A 17182-nucleotide genomic window follows, 5' to 3' on the forward strand; every position below is an offset into this window, starting at 1 on the left:
TTGTTGGGTACTCCAGCAATAAAATGGGTAGAAAAAAAATGTGGGAATTTGCTGTAATGGCTAAACTTATTACATCAAAGAACAAAAACAGATACAACAGTTTTGTGTTAAACATGTATATACCACTTCATTGTGAAAAGAGGTTTAAGGTGGCATAATTTTATTAAATATTGTGAAAACTTAAAGTTGATACCAGAAAGCAGCTTTCAGTTTGTAATGTTTTGAAGCATAAGGCTTAGAAGTAAATAGCCTGCTGTTTAATCTCCATACATATCAGTGGTATTTATTGCTGTGCCTCAAATTGGACATGTGAAGTTTCTCCTTGTATAAGAACATATTTATATTTGTTATATATTGTTCATACTTTAGTAAATAAAAATTGTGTGCGTGCACATATGTGCACAAAGAATTATGACTTCCACATAGCCAAACTTCTTCATTCATGCCTATTCATAGATGTAGCACCGGGCACAAAGCTAATTCCAGTGTAGTGTAGTGGTTAGAGTGCTGGGCTAGGACATGGGAGACCAGGGTTCAAATCCTGACTCAGCCATGAAGTTCACTGGGTGACCTTGGGCCTGTCAGTCTCTCAGCCTAGCCTACCTCACAGGGTTGTTGTGTAATAATAAAATGGAAAGAGAATAATGTACGCCATCTTGAGCTCCTTGGAGGAAAAAAAGGGAAAAGGACTGCCTTCAAGTCAATCCCGACTTATGGCGACCCTGTGAATAGTTTTCATGGTAGGCGGTATTCAGAGGGGGTTTACCATTGCCTTCCTTTGAGGCTAGTCCTCCCCAGCTGGCTAGGGCCTGCTCAGCTTGCCACAGCTGCACAAGCCAGCCCCTTCCTTGTCCGCAACTGCCAGCTGGGAGGCAACTGGGCTCCTTGGGACTGTGCAGCTTGAGCACAGGTGGCCGGGCACGTAACCCCTGAGCCACTCACTGTGAGGTGATCTTTAGCTGGCCGTTGACACCCAGGAGACATGAGCAGGGATTTGAACTCACAGACTCTGGCCTCCCAGCCAGGCTGTCCTCCCCACTGTGCTATACCAGCACCCTTGGAGGAAAGGTGGGATATAAATGTAGTAATAAATAGATAAATTCCCTACTCTATGGGCAAGTGTTTGGTAGACACTAGCAGCTCAAGCTTCAGAGACCATTTGTTGAGGAACCATAATGACAACTCAGCTTTTCGCTGCAATCACATTTTATTTGCACAGATACAACATACAAAAGCCTCAAGACACAATAAAAACAATTCATTTGCATTTGCCCCCTATATTTGCCTCCCATGCAGGAAGGCCCTTAAGATTTCAGTATCCTTCAACTCAAGTCTGACAATGTCAGTTGAACCTAGGAGATAAATGATTTTGCTCGGTATAATTATCAAAAAGGAGTAAATCTACTATGCAAGTTCTATTAGCAGCCTATAAACCATTTGGAAACTTCCCCCATATTCTAGAAATATCACCTGGCTATTCAAGAAATGGGCATCAGCCATCTCTATTAGAATCACTGGGTCTCCCAAAATCATTTCTAATGGTAATGATCTTATACCTTCTTCAAACATTATAATTCTTACACAAGCTACATATTGCTCCATGAGAGGCAGACAACCCATAGCTCCAAGCAGATCCCCAGGCTTGGCATTCCTTTAGGCCTCCACCTTTGCCTCCTCTTCCAGTTCCACTGCAGAGGTTCCAGCAGGAGAGAAGGACCCAGCCACCCATGTGAAGGGAGTTCTCAGCATCACATACTCCATGACCTCACATATGGCCTCGTGGGCCTTTTCAATCTTCTCCTGACTTTGCTTTAGGCCACCACTAGGAAGGTCCTTCAAGGATTTGGCACTGGAGAGGGCAGCCTGCAGCTCCTCCATGCTGCTGTAAGCTTGCTGCACCTTTCCTTGGAGAGCAGCAGGAAGGCCCTGCATATTAGCCAAGAGTCTCTGGCAGATAGTCTGCATCTGCTGGATAACGCTGCGGGACAGGTTCAGAGCCTGGGATGCTATCTGTGATGGGGGGAATAAAAGAGAACTGGTTAGAAGACATGCTTTCTGTATGCCATCCAGAGCATTACTGAATGGGAGGCACAGAAACATTCAAACTACATATCTGAGAGATGCCCAGCACAAGGAGAAGGCTTATCTGCATAGTTATGCATTGGGGCAGCAATGCTCCCAAAGGCTATCCCCCCCAAGGGCTGCAGTCTTCTGTGCTACATGGTACACACCACTCCAGCAGTCTGTACCTGCTTTGGGAGGCTGCAGCCTGGTGGATGTCAAGCACTCCCTCCTCCTCGTCCCAAGGGAAGGATCATTGACCCAACTCAATGGGAATTTTCTTCAAACAGCAGCAAATATTTGCCAGAGTATTTCACTTTTCAGAAAGGTTAAATGTCTCCCACCCTGCCAACTCTAGACACTGTCCAGGGCAAGAATAGCTCAGCAATGCAGCATAGGAACTGCCCTACATGAAGGCAGAACATTCAAGCATGGTCTACATCAGGGATGGGAAACTTGATTCCAGCTCCCATCAGCCCCAGCCAATGGTCAAGGGTGCTGGGAGCTGGAGCCCAACATCTGGAGGTGTAGAGACCATCCCTGGTCTACACTGCTTAGCAGCAGTTCTCCAGGGTTATGGACAAGACCCTTTCACACTTCCCTGTACATGCCAGGAATTGAGTCTGGAACGTTTTACATGCCAAGCTGGTCCTCTACCACCAAGCTGAGGCCCTTCCCTATCCACTGGCCTAGGCAGCACTTCCAGTTCTTGTAAGACTACAGCATACCTCTAACCAACTCTCTTCAGAGGTCTCCCTTGGTCCTGGTTGACCCCCGTTCCACTCCAGGAAAACAGGCTCCATTTCCTTCCGACGAGCATTAGCTTTTGGATTAAATTGCCTATCCAAAGACTGCATGGTGTACTTCACCTGGAAGGGCATGTACAAAATATTGATGTTCAGTATAAAGGAGCCTCTTGCAGGAACTGTTAGTTATAGCCCCTTGTGCCAACTTATTTAGCCAATCCTGTTCTGTCTTTGGTTGCAGCCCTTTTAAGAATTGTCTCTAAAAGCCGCTTCAACATCTTGCCACACTGTAGTACAAAAGGGACAGAATCCAGGGTAGTTCCTGTTGGCTTCTGTCAATACTTGACCCCTGGAACTTAGTCCTGCCTGTGACACTAGGCTGGCCTCAGTAAACAGGACCAAGTGCCCCATCCCTCCCACAAACACTAGCTGGAAAGAAAATACCCTCCTCTCTTGATTTAACTGCATCCTGTTAAAATTACTAACACAAGCTCTACATGTTGTGCTTCTTAGAAGTTAAAGGGTGGGCAGGAAAGTATTGGTGGATGCTTTCAAGAGCTCCTAGTTAGTACTTGCTATACTGGAGGCTGGCCCATTAGGGCGAATGGAACCTTGCCCCACCAATCTCAGCCTGCCTTCAGCCAGTTCTCACCTACCTGCCTTCTTACTTAACAACCAGCCCAGGGGGTGGCCCTGGCTGTCAGCTTCCTCCTCCTTAGTCTCAGTGTTGCCACTGTAGAAGTCAGCAGGGGGTGATGGGAACAAAATTAGCTGGTCCTGCCTCCACCTACTGGTTTACCTCTCTGCCTCCTGCCCTACCAGTCCTAATGAGTACCAGCCACCACTAAGATATGACACCTGATTGATCAGGATCTCAAAACATTTTAAGGTGTATATATATTTTAAGATGTTCAAGGCAGTCATGTTGGGCCCATGGTTCCAAGGCAGGGAGTTGAAACCCCTTCCTTGCTCAAAAGAGCATGCCTGAAGCTGCCATATATAGGTTCCTCTGTACCTGCTCAGTTTTGAGAAGAGGCCATGTTTAAGTCCACTGGACTGAGTCTGAATATTCCTTCCCTGTATCTTCTTATTCAGTTCAATAAGGATCTTTACGCTATCACAAAGAGAAGTTGATGTGACATTCCATAGAGCCCACTATACCATTCCTTGCTCCAATACCAAGAATATCCCATATACTACCAGTCAACTCATTTTTACAAAGGTCTGGTCTGATGTGACCTTTCATTGTCCTCACATGAGCACAGAAGAATGTGGATGATCAGTACATATTAGGGCACATGTCAACTGTAACGAGGATTTCAAAAGCAAGTGTTATTTAAATAAAAGTAGTCCAGTAAGTCTTAATGGTTTTTGCTTCACAAGTTAAACCACCACCTCTACCTGTATTCCCATGACATTTTATGGGAATCCATTTGGCTTTAAACATGCATCTGAACCCAGGGAGATGCAGATCATTTGCATGTTTTCACACAAGTTACTCTGACCATTTACATCTTGTGTTTCAACAGGAAGAATATGCCATCTGCCCACCAACCCAGTCCTTCTGCAGTCCTCTAGACCAAGGGTACCCAACATGATGTTCTCATGTCATTGGACTACAAGTTGCATCATCCCCAACCATTGGTCATGCAGACTGGGGCTGATGGGAATTCTGGAGGGTACCATGATAACTACCCCTGCCCTAGCTAGATCTTCAAATGGTCGAAAAGGCAGTTTGGTTCTTACCAACAAAATGGCTTCTTGAAGCTGGAAGAGTACCTCCTGAGCACCACGCTTGATCCTTTGTATCTTTGCCAGAGAACTCTGGTAGGATCTGTGTCGGAGCAAGGCAGAGAGGGAGCCCAGGCGCTCATAGTAGCCCTCCTCCTCTTCCATCCTTTCCTCCTTTTTCTCCTCTTCAAGGGGATCTTCTTCAGGGACTCTTACTACCACAGAAGCTGCAATGGCAGCTAGAGAAGAGAACACTTGATCAAACAAAGCCCCCTCCTTTGCATTTTAACTGGGACCAGTGACTATTTATTGCTGCTACCACCAATACACATCTCTTTACCAAGTGTCTGGGAAGCCATGGCTACAACAGAACAATGCACACAAGGTTAAAGTTATTTTAGCCATCTAGCTTTATAGTTCAGAGACCATCAGTCATATAGCTTTTATTATCAGCTCCATAAAGCTGCTGCAAATGATCAACCAGCTCACATTGGAAGGTGAAACTCCTCCCTCAGTCTCCCAATTCAGTTTTCCCAACTGCCATACTTCTTGTATTAGGTCACATTTTAATACCTCTTGGTAACCTGACAGTCATCTTGCTCAGTTACATGGGCTTGGCATATGTGCATTTTAAAGCCATTTCAAAAATATGGGTTGTGTCCTGTTCTACTACTCTGTTCACACAACAGACTTCCCCATGCACCCTCAAAATCTGCTTGAGGGTTGGATCATACCTCTGGAGCAGGTTTTTGGGAGGTGCAGGGAGAGGAAGGGCAAGTCCCTTGTGCAGCATTGGATACAACCTTGTAACTCCCCAGAGGGGTGGGAAAAAACATCTAATCTTTCCAACAGTAGCAAATCAGGCAGCTCATATTAAAAGCATCTCCAAACTCCTTCTAGATCAGCCTTCTCCAACCTTTGGGTCCTCAGATGTTGCTGGAGTACAACTCCCATCAGCCCTAGACAGCATGGCCAATGGTCTGGAATTATGGGAAATGTAGTCCACCAATATCTGGAGACCCAAATATTGGGAAAGGCTGTTCTAAACCATAACAAGTTTCTACAACTGATCATCCAAGGTTAAGGCTACACAGATCTGCCCATCATGTTTCAATCAGAACTGTTGTGTGCTGTTCGGGGTTTAGCCCCTCCCCACACAGTACTGATGGCCCTGTGGTCTGTCCCAGTTCTACTTTCCCTTTAGCTGGGCCCCCAATATCAGAAGTGACTGACTGGCGAGACCTGTCTCTTTTGCCTCTAACTTGGAGACACCACCTCCAACTTTATATGCATTGGAGGTTTAGGTACACAGATCTGCTGCCTTGATCCAACTGTACACAGGGAACGAGCATTAGTTTAGATGTGGGGAAAGAACCCTCATTTAATTTCAAAATCACATCAGAAGGTGTTTCGTTTTCCAACTAATTTGTTGCACTAACTGAACTAAAGTTCTGATAGTTGCACTAGTTTTTCATGTTCCTTCCATGCAAGGAACTATTCATTACTATTGGGAAAACTTTGCTCAATTTGAGACATTGGGGTTTGGTTTTAGACAACCGCAGGTGAAAAGTGAATATAATTTGGAGGAACTTGTGTAAAAAGAATGCTGCAAAACAAATGAGGCCACTGAAGAAGGCACATCTGCCAAAACATGTTTGGCTGCCGCAGTCATTCATATATCGGTATCACAACAAGAACTTATATGAAATTTCAGTCTTTTTCAAAAAATCTGTTTGAAGAAATTTATGAACATGTCATGTGGTACATAGGAATTTCCCTCTGGTTAGATTTTCATTAGGCTTTTCATATGTTGCCGTTACATTCATGTGATATGAATTTGCCTCAGTTGTATTACAGAGTTTCTAGCAACAATTCTCAAAGGTTTCAGAGAGGATTCTTTCCCAGCCCTGTCTGAAAGTTGAACCTGGGACCTTTTTCAAATTTAAAATCCAGGACGGTGTTCTAGAAATCCCTTCAGGATACAGAGTAACGCCTATGATGCTTGAGGCCCCCTGTAACTGGAGTCTTGAGATGTGTTCTAGCCAACTTTATTTCCCAATGCCCTTCAACCTGTGCAACGGAGGCAGGCTCTCAAGACACATCATGGCAAGCGTTTATAGAACTAGTGGACCAGATACAAAACAGCAAGAGGGATAATATTTGGTCTATATCTTTAGAGGTCAAATACATTTTCACCCACAGAGGCAGCTACAATATTCTTACCTAGCTCCTCATCTGTTACTGGCAGGTAGTAGTCTATCATATCCTCAGATATTTCTATCATTTGGTCAATACCATCAACCAACATCTCCCTCATGTTGATCTCCATCATGGTATCCATGCCACTCATCATTGCAGACCTGGCCATCTTCATGCTTTCCTGGGCAGCCTCTTTGACCACATCTACCACACTTGACACTGTATCCCTTGCTTTAGAGACTCTTGTGCAAACAGACCCCTTGGCACTTGTTACAAGGCCTTTGGCATCTGATACGACCTAGGAAATGATAAAAAAAAAGGTCAAGGGGCAAATGATATCGCATCAAGGAAGAAGAGTAGTGCAACTCCAAGACATGGACCAGAGCAGAGCCCCTCCCAAGTAGGTTTGGAAGGATCTCTAGTTTCCCAACCACCTCTAATTGGATTCACCGCATTGTTGCACGGCAATAACCCCCTCCACACGCACAGAGGGAAATGTTTACTACAGCACTCTTTCAGCACTGATAGATGATTGTTAGTAATTAACAGAAGAAATATGAGATATCAAGAAATGCTGTAGGGCCTGAATGAGTCCTGCAAGGTATTATCAATTTGGCAATGCAATTGTGTTAGCAGTAGTTGTGCCCCAAGTTGGAAGCTGCCTAATACAGAATCAGATCAGTGGTCCATATCTCATGCTGAGCCCCTCCAGACTGGTGTTTTCTTGCTGGTGAATTCTGCTGACAATAATAGTGCATTAGTGATGGACTTATTCTGCTTTGAGAGTAAATCCTTCCCCAGTGCCAATACATTATTGCTGTCCGGAGGGGCTGCAGCACACAAAAGCAGGACAAAAATAAACCAGAATATTTGTGGTATAAAACATTACAGAATTTCAGCAAAAGTTGCAGGCTATGCACAGATAGGAAATGAGGCCATGTGACCACCCCAAAACATTTGCAGGTGCAGTCAGCACTGTTTTGACAGCAAGATTGCATATGACCACCCTGACAGTATCATGAGGGCAGATCATGAATGGACAATAAAAAAGATGGCAGAGAGGCCTGTCATCTACACAAAGGGAGCAGAGATTGAGCCATTACCTTTTCAATAGTCTGCTGCACTACAGGTAGGGTCTCTTGTAGCTTGTCAAGACCCTGACAGGCATAGGTATTTGCTGAAGCAACTGTAAAAAGAGAAGCTGTTTAGGCTCTTGCTAGTTGCATCACTTCACTCACAATTTGCATGAGGTTAGGCATGAGTTTTTGTATTTGGTTCCTATTGTTACTTACCAAAACAGGTTCTCAAACACCACGTTATTGTTAATGGATAGCACATTTAAAAATCAAAACTTTTTTGAAACCAAACAGCTACTTAGCAGTTGATGGGGTATGTTTTATATTCAGCCTTCAAAACTGAAATTGGAATTGAGTACAATCAAAGCATGCCCGTCGCTGACTTTATTTTATTTGGGCCACTGATGATACTTGGGTTTTAATATTGTGTATTATATTTGTATTGTAAAAAAATGTATTTTTGTTGTCCACCACCTGGAGTGCTTACATGAGAGGCAGTTACATAAAAACTTAAAATATATTTATATCCCACCCTTCTATCATAGATCCCAGGGGAGGGAACAATTTGCATTAAAAATAAACAAAAAATAAAAACAGATTTTTAGTGTCATGACATCACTAGAACATAAGGCAGCAGTTAGCAGTACACATTCGGCCACATGATTTGTATGCACATAGGCTGCAGATTATCTGTTCTCCATGCATCTAGATGGGGATGATGTGGCAGGTATGGAGGAAGGAACACTGTGCACTCTCCTGTTTCACACAGTTGGCTGAATCAAATGTTGTCTGAACCAACCTACACAGAATTGATTGTTCTCCGTGCTGGTTGTAACAAGCTTGTACTTGGGAGGGGTGTTTTATTTAAAAAAAGGATGCAATGCAAGACTGTCTTACCCCAAGTCAAACCACTGATCAATCTAGACTATCTAGTCAGTGTTGTCTACAGTGACCAGCAGTGGCTTTCCAACAAATCTTTCCTATCTCTGTCTAGAGGTCGAACCTGGGACCTTCTGCACACGAAAAACATGCTGTCTTACTGAGCTTCAACCCTTCTCCTTAGTGGCGGCTGTACCATTTCAGCTTTGTTGCTTATGGTGTGCAGAGTCATGCCTTTTATTACATTTTGCAGGGGGTTGCAGTGCTTCATAGCTACAGACTCTAATGGACAAATACCCATCATACATCTAGCTCCAAAAAAACCCCCTCACCTTTAGTTCTAGTTCAGTTCTAGAGAGGGATTGGAGGGGTGGTGGTGGGAAAAGCAACAGCAAGACTACAGTGCAAAATTCGACACTGCTGCTAGGTCACAGTGATCTCCAGACTCAATACATCACAATCCTATCCCAACAGAGTTATTTATACACCACCAGCAGAGCCTCTGTATGGAGACTCAAACCAAAGATCAATGGCAAAGTTTACCATAGTTTTTAAGTTACATATTGAGCCAATGCACTGACAGTTGCAAGAGAATCATAATGGGGGCAAGTAGAGAGCTTTTTCTGGCTCCTGAACTACAGGGAGAGCCCTGCCCTTCTTGGCTTCGCAGTCACGAAGCAGAATATACATACTAGCAGACTGAATGATGTCTTTAGCTGCCCAGGTAGGCTACTTGCCTTTTTATTTTTAGGTGCAAATTGCTCTGGGGAAAGCCATTCAAGTGCCATGCCCAGTTGGCTTCTAATGCAAACTGCAGAACTCTCTCCCCCCCCCCAGAACTTAACCCTGAAAAGAAAAATATTTGAAAATGGGGTCACATCCACACACCATACCATTGAAGCACCCTTATATTGCTTTAACAGTCACAGCTTCCCCAAAGAACCCTGGGAATTGTAGTTTGTCAAGGGTGGTGAGAGTTATTAGGAGACTCCCTCACAGAGCTACAATTCCTAGCACCCTTAACAAATTACAGTTCCTAGGATTCTTTGGGGGAAGCCATGACTATTCAGTGGTATAGCTTTAAAGGTATGGTGTAGATGAGATCTAGATGCAGTGAAGGCATTTTCAGAGTAGCATCTTAGCTTTAGAACTACTCTATGACCTGAGGATGGATTCCTAGGCTTGCGTTGTATGCATGAAGAAGCCATGGAAATCCACAACGAAAGGAGGGACCTTGGAGGAAGCAAGAAGGGTTATTAATATTCCTAGGAGTGGAATCTATCAAGCCAGTATTTACTTACTCTGAGGTTCAAGCTTATTCAGGAGAGGCTGCGCGCCACTCACTGCCGAAGAAGCAATTGTCTTCACTCCAACTTCTGCCATATCACAGACTGCTTGGATAGCTGGATGGGACCCCTTTGCAGAGTTATAAGTAGCAGAAACGATCTCATAGGTGGAGCTGACCAAGGGCAGATCAGCTACCCTTTTTATGACACACTGGGAAGAGATACCACATTGAGTCACCATCTTCTTAGATCCTGGGGGAGGATGTTAAATTGGTGCCTTCTTAGGACTACTGAAGCTCTAGGCAAGGAGCATCCTCACAAAGGCCAGCACTAGCTAGTAAAGATGCAACTCACATATGTGCCTGCAGCTACATCTAGCTTAGTTTGGTACTGTATCTTCCTTTAATCAGGACTGTGTTTTGATTATGAGCAAAATTATATCAGGTGGCTTCTACTGTAGCATAGAGAGCCAGTGTGGCATAGTGGTTAGAGTGTTGGACTACGACCTGGGAGACCAGGGTTTGAATCCCCACAAAGCCATGAAGCTCAATGGGCCAGCCACTGCCTCTCAGCCTCAGAGGAAGGCAATGGTAAACCCCCTCTGAATACCGCTTACCATGAAAACCCTATTCATAGGGTCGCCATAAGTCGGAAGCAACTTGACGGCAGTCCATTTCCATTTTCTACTGTAGCATGCTATCTTTGGGCTGGGCTCCTTTAAGACCCTTTGCAGCTCAGAACAGAGGCACGGTACCCTCCATGTTAAAAAGGCCTAGGATCTCCCCTCTAGTTAAATTTGGAGCTGCTTGCAGCTATTGTAAAGTACCAAACAACCAGAGTTTTACCCCTTAGGTACAAATGGTCAGTCTAGCCTGCTCTTCCTGTCTAAAGCTTAAATTGTGCAACAAAGACCACCTACCTGTTGCTCCTTTTCTGTGCTCTTAGGACTTGCAGCCTGTGGGCCCTCTTCTGTAGCAGACATGAGGATGATGATAAGGAAATGCCACTGCAGAAAATCAAAAGATCAGCATCAACTACCACAAACACATCCATTTGTACTGTGGGCAGCTAAGCTGCTTCAGCAGCAGCACCTAGCAGCCAAGTAGAAGTAGTACTCAAAAACCTACTCTAGAACTTTAATAGAAATAGTGTATGCTCTACGCTTAAAATGAACTGTTAAATAGAGAGCATTAGGAGTCAGAGCCGTTTTTCTACACAGGTTGTAGCCCCAGCAGTGTTCAATAAGGACATTTCTTCCAACTTCATGGTACTGCTCCCTCAAGTCCTCCTGCACAAACCTTTCCCATGATACTTTTAACCACCACAGAAAGGCACAGTAGCCAGGTACTAAGGGCAAAAGTGGATGGCATCCAAAAAACAGTGAGGGAAGGAGGGGGGGGGAGGGAGAAACCCCAAGATGCCGGCAGAGAAAAATAACATGTAGGTGTAATCCAAATCGATTTATTAGAAGAGGAAAATGAGCCCAACGTGTTTCGGCCACATGGGACTAGGCCGTCAGGGGCGATTATAAAGTGTCTCTCAGGAGTCGTCTTGTAGGAATAATATGAAAAAATTACAAATACTCTTTATGTTAAATAGTATTTGTAATTTTTTCATATTATTCCTACAAGACGACTCCTGAGACACTTTATAATCGCCCCTGACGAAGGCCTAGTCCCATGTGGCCGAAACACGTTGGGCTCATTTTCCTCTTTTAATAAATCGATTTGGATTACACCTACATGTTATTTTTCTCTGCCGGCATCTTGGGGTCTCTCCCTCCTTCCCTCACTGCCAGGTACTAAGGACCAGAATATCTGGAACTGCAAGAGGTAAAACAAAGCAAACCACAGGTGCATTACCATCTTTATTTTATTTTAAAGCCACCAAGAGGTCACCTCCTTTCCTGAATCTTATCTAGCATCCCCAAAGGCCTCTTGTACAGTCCCAGGGGTTGGATTTAGCTAGATAACGCTTCCATACATAGCACTTTCAGGCATCGTAAACACATCATGCATTTCAATATTTTGTAATCCCACCACCCCCGTAAGGTAGGCGAGAACTACCCCCTTATTACATTTTGCAGGAAAGCCAGGCATACATTTGCTCAAGACCACCTAACAAGTTTATAGCAACAGAGATATTTGAATCAAAGATTTCCCAATTCCTAGCTCAGTCACAGGCAGCATTAGGGGAGACACAATAATTCTGCACAACAAGCCTAGGACTGACAGTATTTAGATCTAATCTGATGGGTTCCCTACCTGTGACAAATGGGTTCCAGTATCCTCCACCCCTGTGAGGTAGGACAGGCTGTAAGAAAGTGCTGCCGCCATCTGCATTTTTAACCCTTTGCCTGAAGATGCAGATGAGGTACACCTATGGCTTGCACTTCTGGAAAAGAATAGGCCTTCCTGTAACCTCTGAAACAAGGTTAGCATCTGCACCAAGTAGCATAGATGGAGACCGCATAAAACCAACCCCAGCCTAGACAAGTAACTCGATGAAGAACATTTTAGTAACCAGGCAGAGAGATTCAAAAATGGAAAACAAAACACAGAATTGCCTGGTTAATCTTTACTTATCAAGTACTAAAACATAACTTACATTTCAAAGCAGATTACAGAAGTAGGAGCTACGTAATTTTCTGTAGCTGCAGAGTCAGACCCCAACTGTCTCTCTACTGGATGAAGACCAAAGAGAACCCGGCAGTCCCAACTATTTCTGTAGGGAATGGGAAACTCCCCAAGAGGAGGGGGAAATTCAAATGCTCCAATCAGCCTGAGGGGGCCATGCCTTAAGGTAAGTTCTGCACGTACCTTAGTTAACAACTTGCTGAGTCATGGGGAGAATAGAAGGCCCACCTTTGGATGTGGAATGATGATGCAGAGTTGGTGTCTATAGAGGCATGCTTCATTGGCCAGGGGCTTGCTTTTGGAAGGGAGAAGGGTTGTCACTCTGTCCCAACGATGATTTCGTCATCTAATGTTTGCTAATGCTTGGGAATAGTCTCTACTAAGTGCCATTGAACGAATAGTTAAGAGTTTTGCAGGGTCTTTTTAGCTGCACCACATACAGAAAGAGAGAAAACACAGGCCCTGCTGGGCAAAACTTGTATTTGCCTTGACTGGCAATCCATTTTCATTAGTAGAAAGCTAAATTCTGCTGGATACCCACAAGGCAGAGCACAAAAGCTGACAGCCACTTCCCTCTAATTTGTCTCCAGCATTCGCGGGTATACTGCCATTAAATATGGGGCTCCACCAACTACTGTATCATGTGAGATCTATCCACCAAAAGAACAATTAATCTTTAGGCTGACATTCGCAAAGCGTAAAACAAAGTTTGCTTAAAGGGGTAATAAACAGAGCAATGGGCAACAAAAAACTGCATTCCAGACAAAACAGAATTTCAAAGCCTAACAGCTTAAGCTACCTAAAATTATACCTCATATTTACTTCGAAACAAACTCCAACATCCAAGGCCACTTGTAGTACATGCCTACCACACTCACTGTGGTCTTATATACTGATGTTGTCTTGAAGAGGTGGGTCATCCTTGACAGAATATTTAGGAAAGCAATCAGAAACAGCCTACAGAGCGGTGTGGTATAAGCTTCTATACCTGCCTAAGAGCTAGATTCATTTGATCATGCTGTACATTTAGAAATATGCAGCTAGTAGTTTTCTCTTTCTAACCTGTGCTCTTGGTATCTTCTCATTTTACCTGGGAAGAACTTAAGTGGAGATACTGCATTTGCAGAATGGATCCTGTCTGGGTGCATGTGACAATGGATGTATCATCCACTGGTAGCTGTTACCTTGAAACCTACTCAGTCCTGTGTTGATCTGTAGCCCATTATCATTGTTAGGCATAATTCTTAGTGGTGTGTTGCTTTTGTACAGTAACGTCAATGTACATAAAAAGCAACAGTAGCTTCTTATTGTTCCATAATGGGGAGAAAAGCCAAAATCCTACAGGAGGGCAATACTTTATTGAGGTCTACTAAGACCGTCACAAAAGTGTGACAAGGTTTTGAGTTTTCCAGAGCTCTTCATCAGTCAAGCTGTGATAAAAGGGGAGGGGGAGCAAAAGACAGGGAAATGTACAAAAATTAAGCTGATATTGTAGCCGTGAGGTCAGCTTATATGATTATTATTATGCCTATCACCATGAGGTTACCCAGGGTGTGTTACGACAATTTAAACATACAGTATTAAAAACAGTTAAAACTGCTTATGGAACTTGGAGGCTGATTAAGCCCCTCCCAGATGGTATCACTATTCTGGGCTAAAGAAGCAATGATTTACCCATTGCTGAGAAAATTAAAGTCTGGTTTATAACCAGATCCGTCCCAAACCTTAAACAAAACATATTGGTCCCTGGGGTAGAGGCAGAGAGCAGAAGTAAAGAGAATCATGCCTGTCTTTAACAAAGCCAGGGATTAATTTTGGATGGTGTGCTAGGTAAAAAGAGTCAATTTAAATCAATTTGTAGAATATTACCTAGTGCTACTGATGCTATCGGAGTGGCTTTGCACTCTGCCTCAGTACATCCCTGTATCAGGTGTGCAGTTTTGGGGTACTTCTGGATTCAGTTGGTGGTGGCCATGGATGCTTTTCAGCAGCTCCACCTAGTACATCAGTTGCTTTCCTACTGGAAGAAATTGCCATGACTTGATCTCTTGTATCCTCTACATGGAACTGCCTTTGAAAAGAGTTTGGAAACTTCACTTTGATTCAGGATGCAATAGCTGGATTATTTTCTAGTGTGAGATGTTCAGACCAGTCTTATATCATCTTCACTTACAGTGGTCATGTGGAAAAGGGAACAGGGCCCCTTTACCTTTAATAGTTGTGCCGAAGCAGGAATTTCAGCAGGTGTAGTTTGTCATGGAGGCTATGCCTGCTGAAATCCCCTCTTTTGCACTATTAAAGGTGCAGGTGTCTGTCCTCTTTTTTAGCACTTGGATGGTAGATTGTTGCTCTCTGATAGAATCTGCACAGGGAAATGTAAAGTGTTTTTGGTTCTGAGGTGGTATCTCCATTGGGAATTGCTTCAGGATGGACAAAAATGGTTGCTTCTTCCCACAGTGCATAATTAAGATATGGGATTCATGATTGTGGCATGTGGTTATGAGCGCTAGTTTCCATGTTATTTTTCAAAAGGATTAGACAAATGAAGGACAAATCTTTCAATGCTTGTTATCCATCTTTGCTGACTTTCATTTGTTTCCAGGTACAATTCAAAGTGCTAGGTTGTGACCTACAAAGACAGGATATCTGAAGGTCTGTCTGCCTTCTCCCATATTATTTGTGCTAATTTATTGGGATTATCAAAGGATGCCCTGCTGTGGGGTCTAACCTTCAAAGTTTTGGTGGGATCTACCAGGGACCAGACCTATTTTATGGTGGTACCTGATACCTTTCCCCCAAACTTACCATACATGAGATGTCACAACCTTTCTTACCTCCTCCCAGCTCTGATTATGGCCTTTGATAAATATGATACCAACTATGCCGGCTGATAGTAGGTCTTTGTGTGTGAACTGATGAAATTAATCAAGGAGCATTCAAATCTCATGAATCTCTTGTGGGCTGCAGTAAGCTGGTGCTTTTACATTACATGGCCTGGAAAATTTACAATTTACCATTCCCCTGGTTTTCCTTTTCTTAGGATTCCTATGTGATGTTTTTGCAGTATGGGAATGACCATTATGTCACCTTCACTGCTTACAATTTTTGTGTTGCTTTATTTGATTTTTCCAGAGTGAAACCACTCCCTTGATAGGAATGAATTTAACAACCATAGAAAGAAAGCCCACAGCCAAGAACAATAACAACAATTCAACAGCAGCAGCAAACCAAACCCCCTTCTAAATGTTTGTGATGTTTATGAAGGGGATAGCCGGTTGCTGAGAAAAAAGCATTTTTAAAAACAAGCAATTTGAAAAACAAAAGCCATTTCCTGAAATATCATCAACAATACACTAGCACAGAGTATGTCCCTATTATTTTCTGAATGTACAATGGTGCATTAATATAAACTAGGGAAGTGTGGACTTTGTGTATAACCCCAGGACAAGATGGCAGCAGTACACTAGTGTTCAAACCTAACAGGTGGGCTTCCATTAAAACTTTGGCCCCATCTGTGACTAACATTAAATCTGGCGACAGAGCATCAATACTTTCCCTGGTGATGCTGGGATCTCTAAAAAGCTCCAGTTCCATTGGAGGGAGGGAGGGCAACAGCAGAGGAAAACCATGAGGAAAAACCTGAAGTCTTTCTGTATCAAACGGTACCAAAGGTGTCTAGGGGTTCCCAAACTGTGATCCGTGGACCACTTGTGGTCTTTGAGCTTCATTCAGGTGGTCCATGACATGTCTGTGAAGATCACTTACAATTTGAATTCATAAACACAATAAAAACAATATATAAGAAATAAAAGAAGCACTCAAAATACAATTAAAAGTCACACAGCATGTAGCACAGTGGTGCACATTCCAATTGCTACAGCAGGCAGAAAAACTATTTAGTCCACCAAGACCGTCGGCAATTTTTAAGTGATCCATGGGGGAAAAAAATTGGAAATCATTGGGCTAGTCCATTAGGGCAAGTGGGGCATTGTCCCACCAAGCTGTCTGTCCTCAAACAGGATGAACTTGTCAGGGGGGAGGATGGAGACAAAACCAGAATTAGTTGTAAAGGGGCTGTTGCTCCTCATCACATCAGTATTTATCTGTGCAAAGTCAGTGAACCGCCAGCATTAGAACATTGATCATGTTCTTCACAGCAACTGGTAGCATACCTATATTCAATTCTTGATTTACAGGAACATTCTTATAAAGCAACAGTCACAATTTGAATTTAACCTGAAGACTAATCTTTCTGATTTGTCATCTGTAAACATTAAATTAGTGATTAATTTACTTTCATCAGGTTGTGGAAATTCAATGAGAAAGAGCAGTTGCAAAATGTGAATAGTTTTATAGCTGCACATCAAGCTAATATACTTTTGAATTATTCACAGGAATTCTGTTGTGTTCATAAATGGCATGTAAATAATTTAGAAGAGCCTTTTACAGGGATCATGCAAATGAATGCAGTTAAACTGAATACGTTTATTACTGAAAGGTCCTGATAAAATCAGTGTGCTAACTGTAGAGAGCAGTCAAACTCATTGTCTAGACATTTTTTATTTATG

General features: G+C 43.2%; 1 protein-coding gene across 6 annotated transcripts; it reads right to left on the minus strand.

Moving 5' to 3' along the window:
* Window positions 1–1188: 1188 nt before the first annotated feature.
* LOC133388244 (perilipin-3-like) lies at window positions 1189–13445 on the minus strand. Of its 6 annotated transcripts, none has more exons than XM_061634279.1 (9): window positions 13426–13445; window positions 12243–12372; window positions 10898–10984; window positions 9994–10189; window positions 7841–7923; window positions 6762–7035; window positions 4554–4777; window positions 2790–2930; window positions 1189–2010 (listed from the first exon to the last, which is right to left on the minus strand). In XM_061634279.1, the coding sequence occupies exons 1-9, from the start codon at window positions 13428–13430 to the stop codon at window positions 1654–1656; spliced, it is 1497 nt and encodes a 498-aa protein (XP_061490263.1). In that variant the 5' UTR covers window positions 13431–13445; the 3' UTR covers window positions 1189–1653. The 6 variants fall into 6 exon arrangements, with proteins under 6 accessions (XP_061490263.1, XP_061490262.1, XP_061490264.1 ...); XM_061634278.1 differs by lacking the exon at window positions 13426–13445 and adding an exon at window positions 12843–13074; XM_061634280.1 differs by lacking the exon at window positions 13426–13445 and adding an exon at window positions 12586–12705.
* Between the last annotated feature and the right edge of the window lie 3737 nt (window positions 13446–17182).

Source organism: Rhineura floridana, chromosome 1 (genome assembly GCF_030035675.1).
Source record: "Rhineura floridana isolate rRhiFlo1 chromosome 1, rRhiFlo1.hap2, whole genome shotgun sequence".
NCBI lineage: Eukaryota > Metazoa > Chordata > Lepidosauria > Squamata > Rhineuridae > Rhineura > Rhineura floridana.

Coding starts and splice junctions, on each gene's coding strand:
- LOC133388244 (XM_061634278.1), bottom strand. CDS start 12,895: ATGAAGCATGCCTCTATAGACACCAACTCTGCATCATCATTCCACATC. Junction 7,924..9,993: donor GAATAAGCTTGAACCTCAGA/GTAAGTAAATAC, acceptor CTCTTTTTACAG/TTGCTTCAGCAAATACCTAT. Junction 2,931..4,553: donor TTCAAGAAGCCATTTTGTTG/GTAAGAACCAAA, acceptor ATGCCCTTCCAG/GTGAAGTACACCATGCAGTC.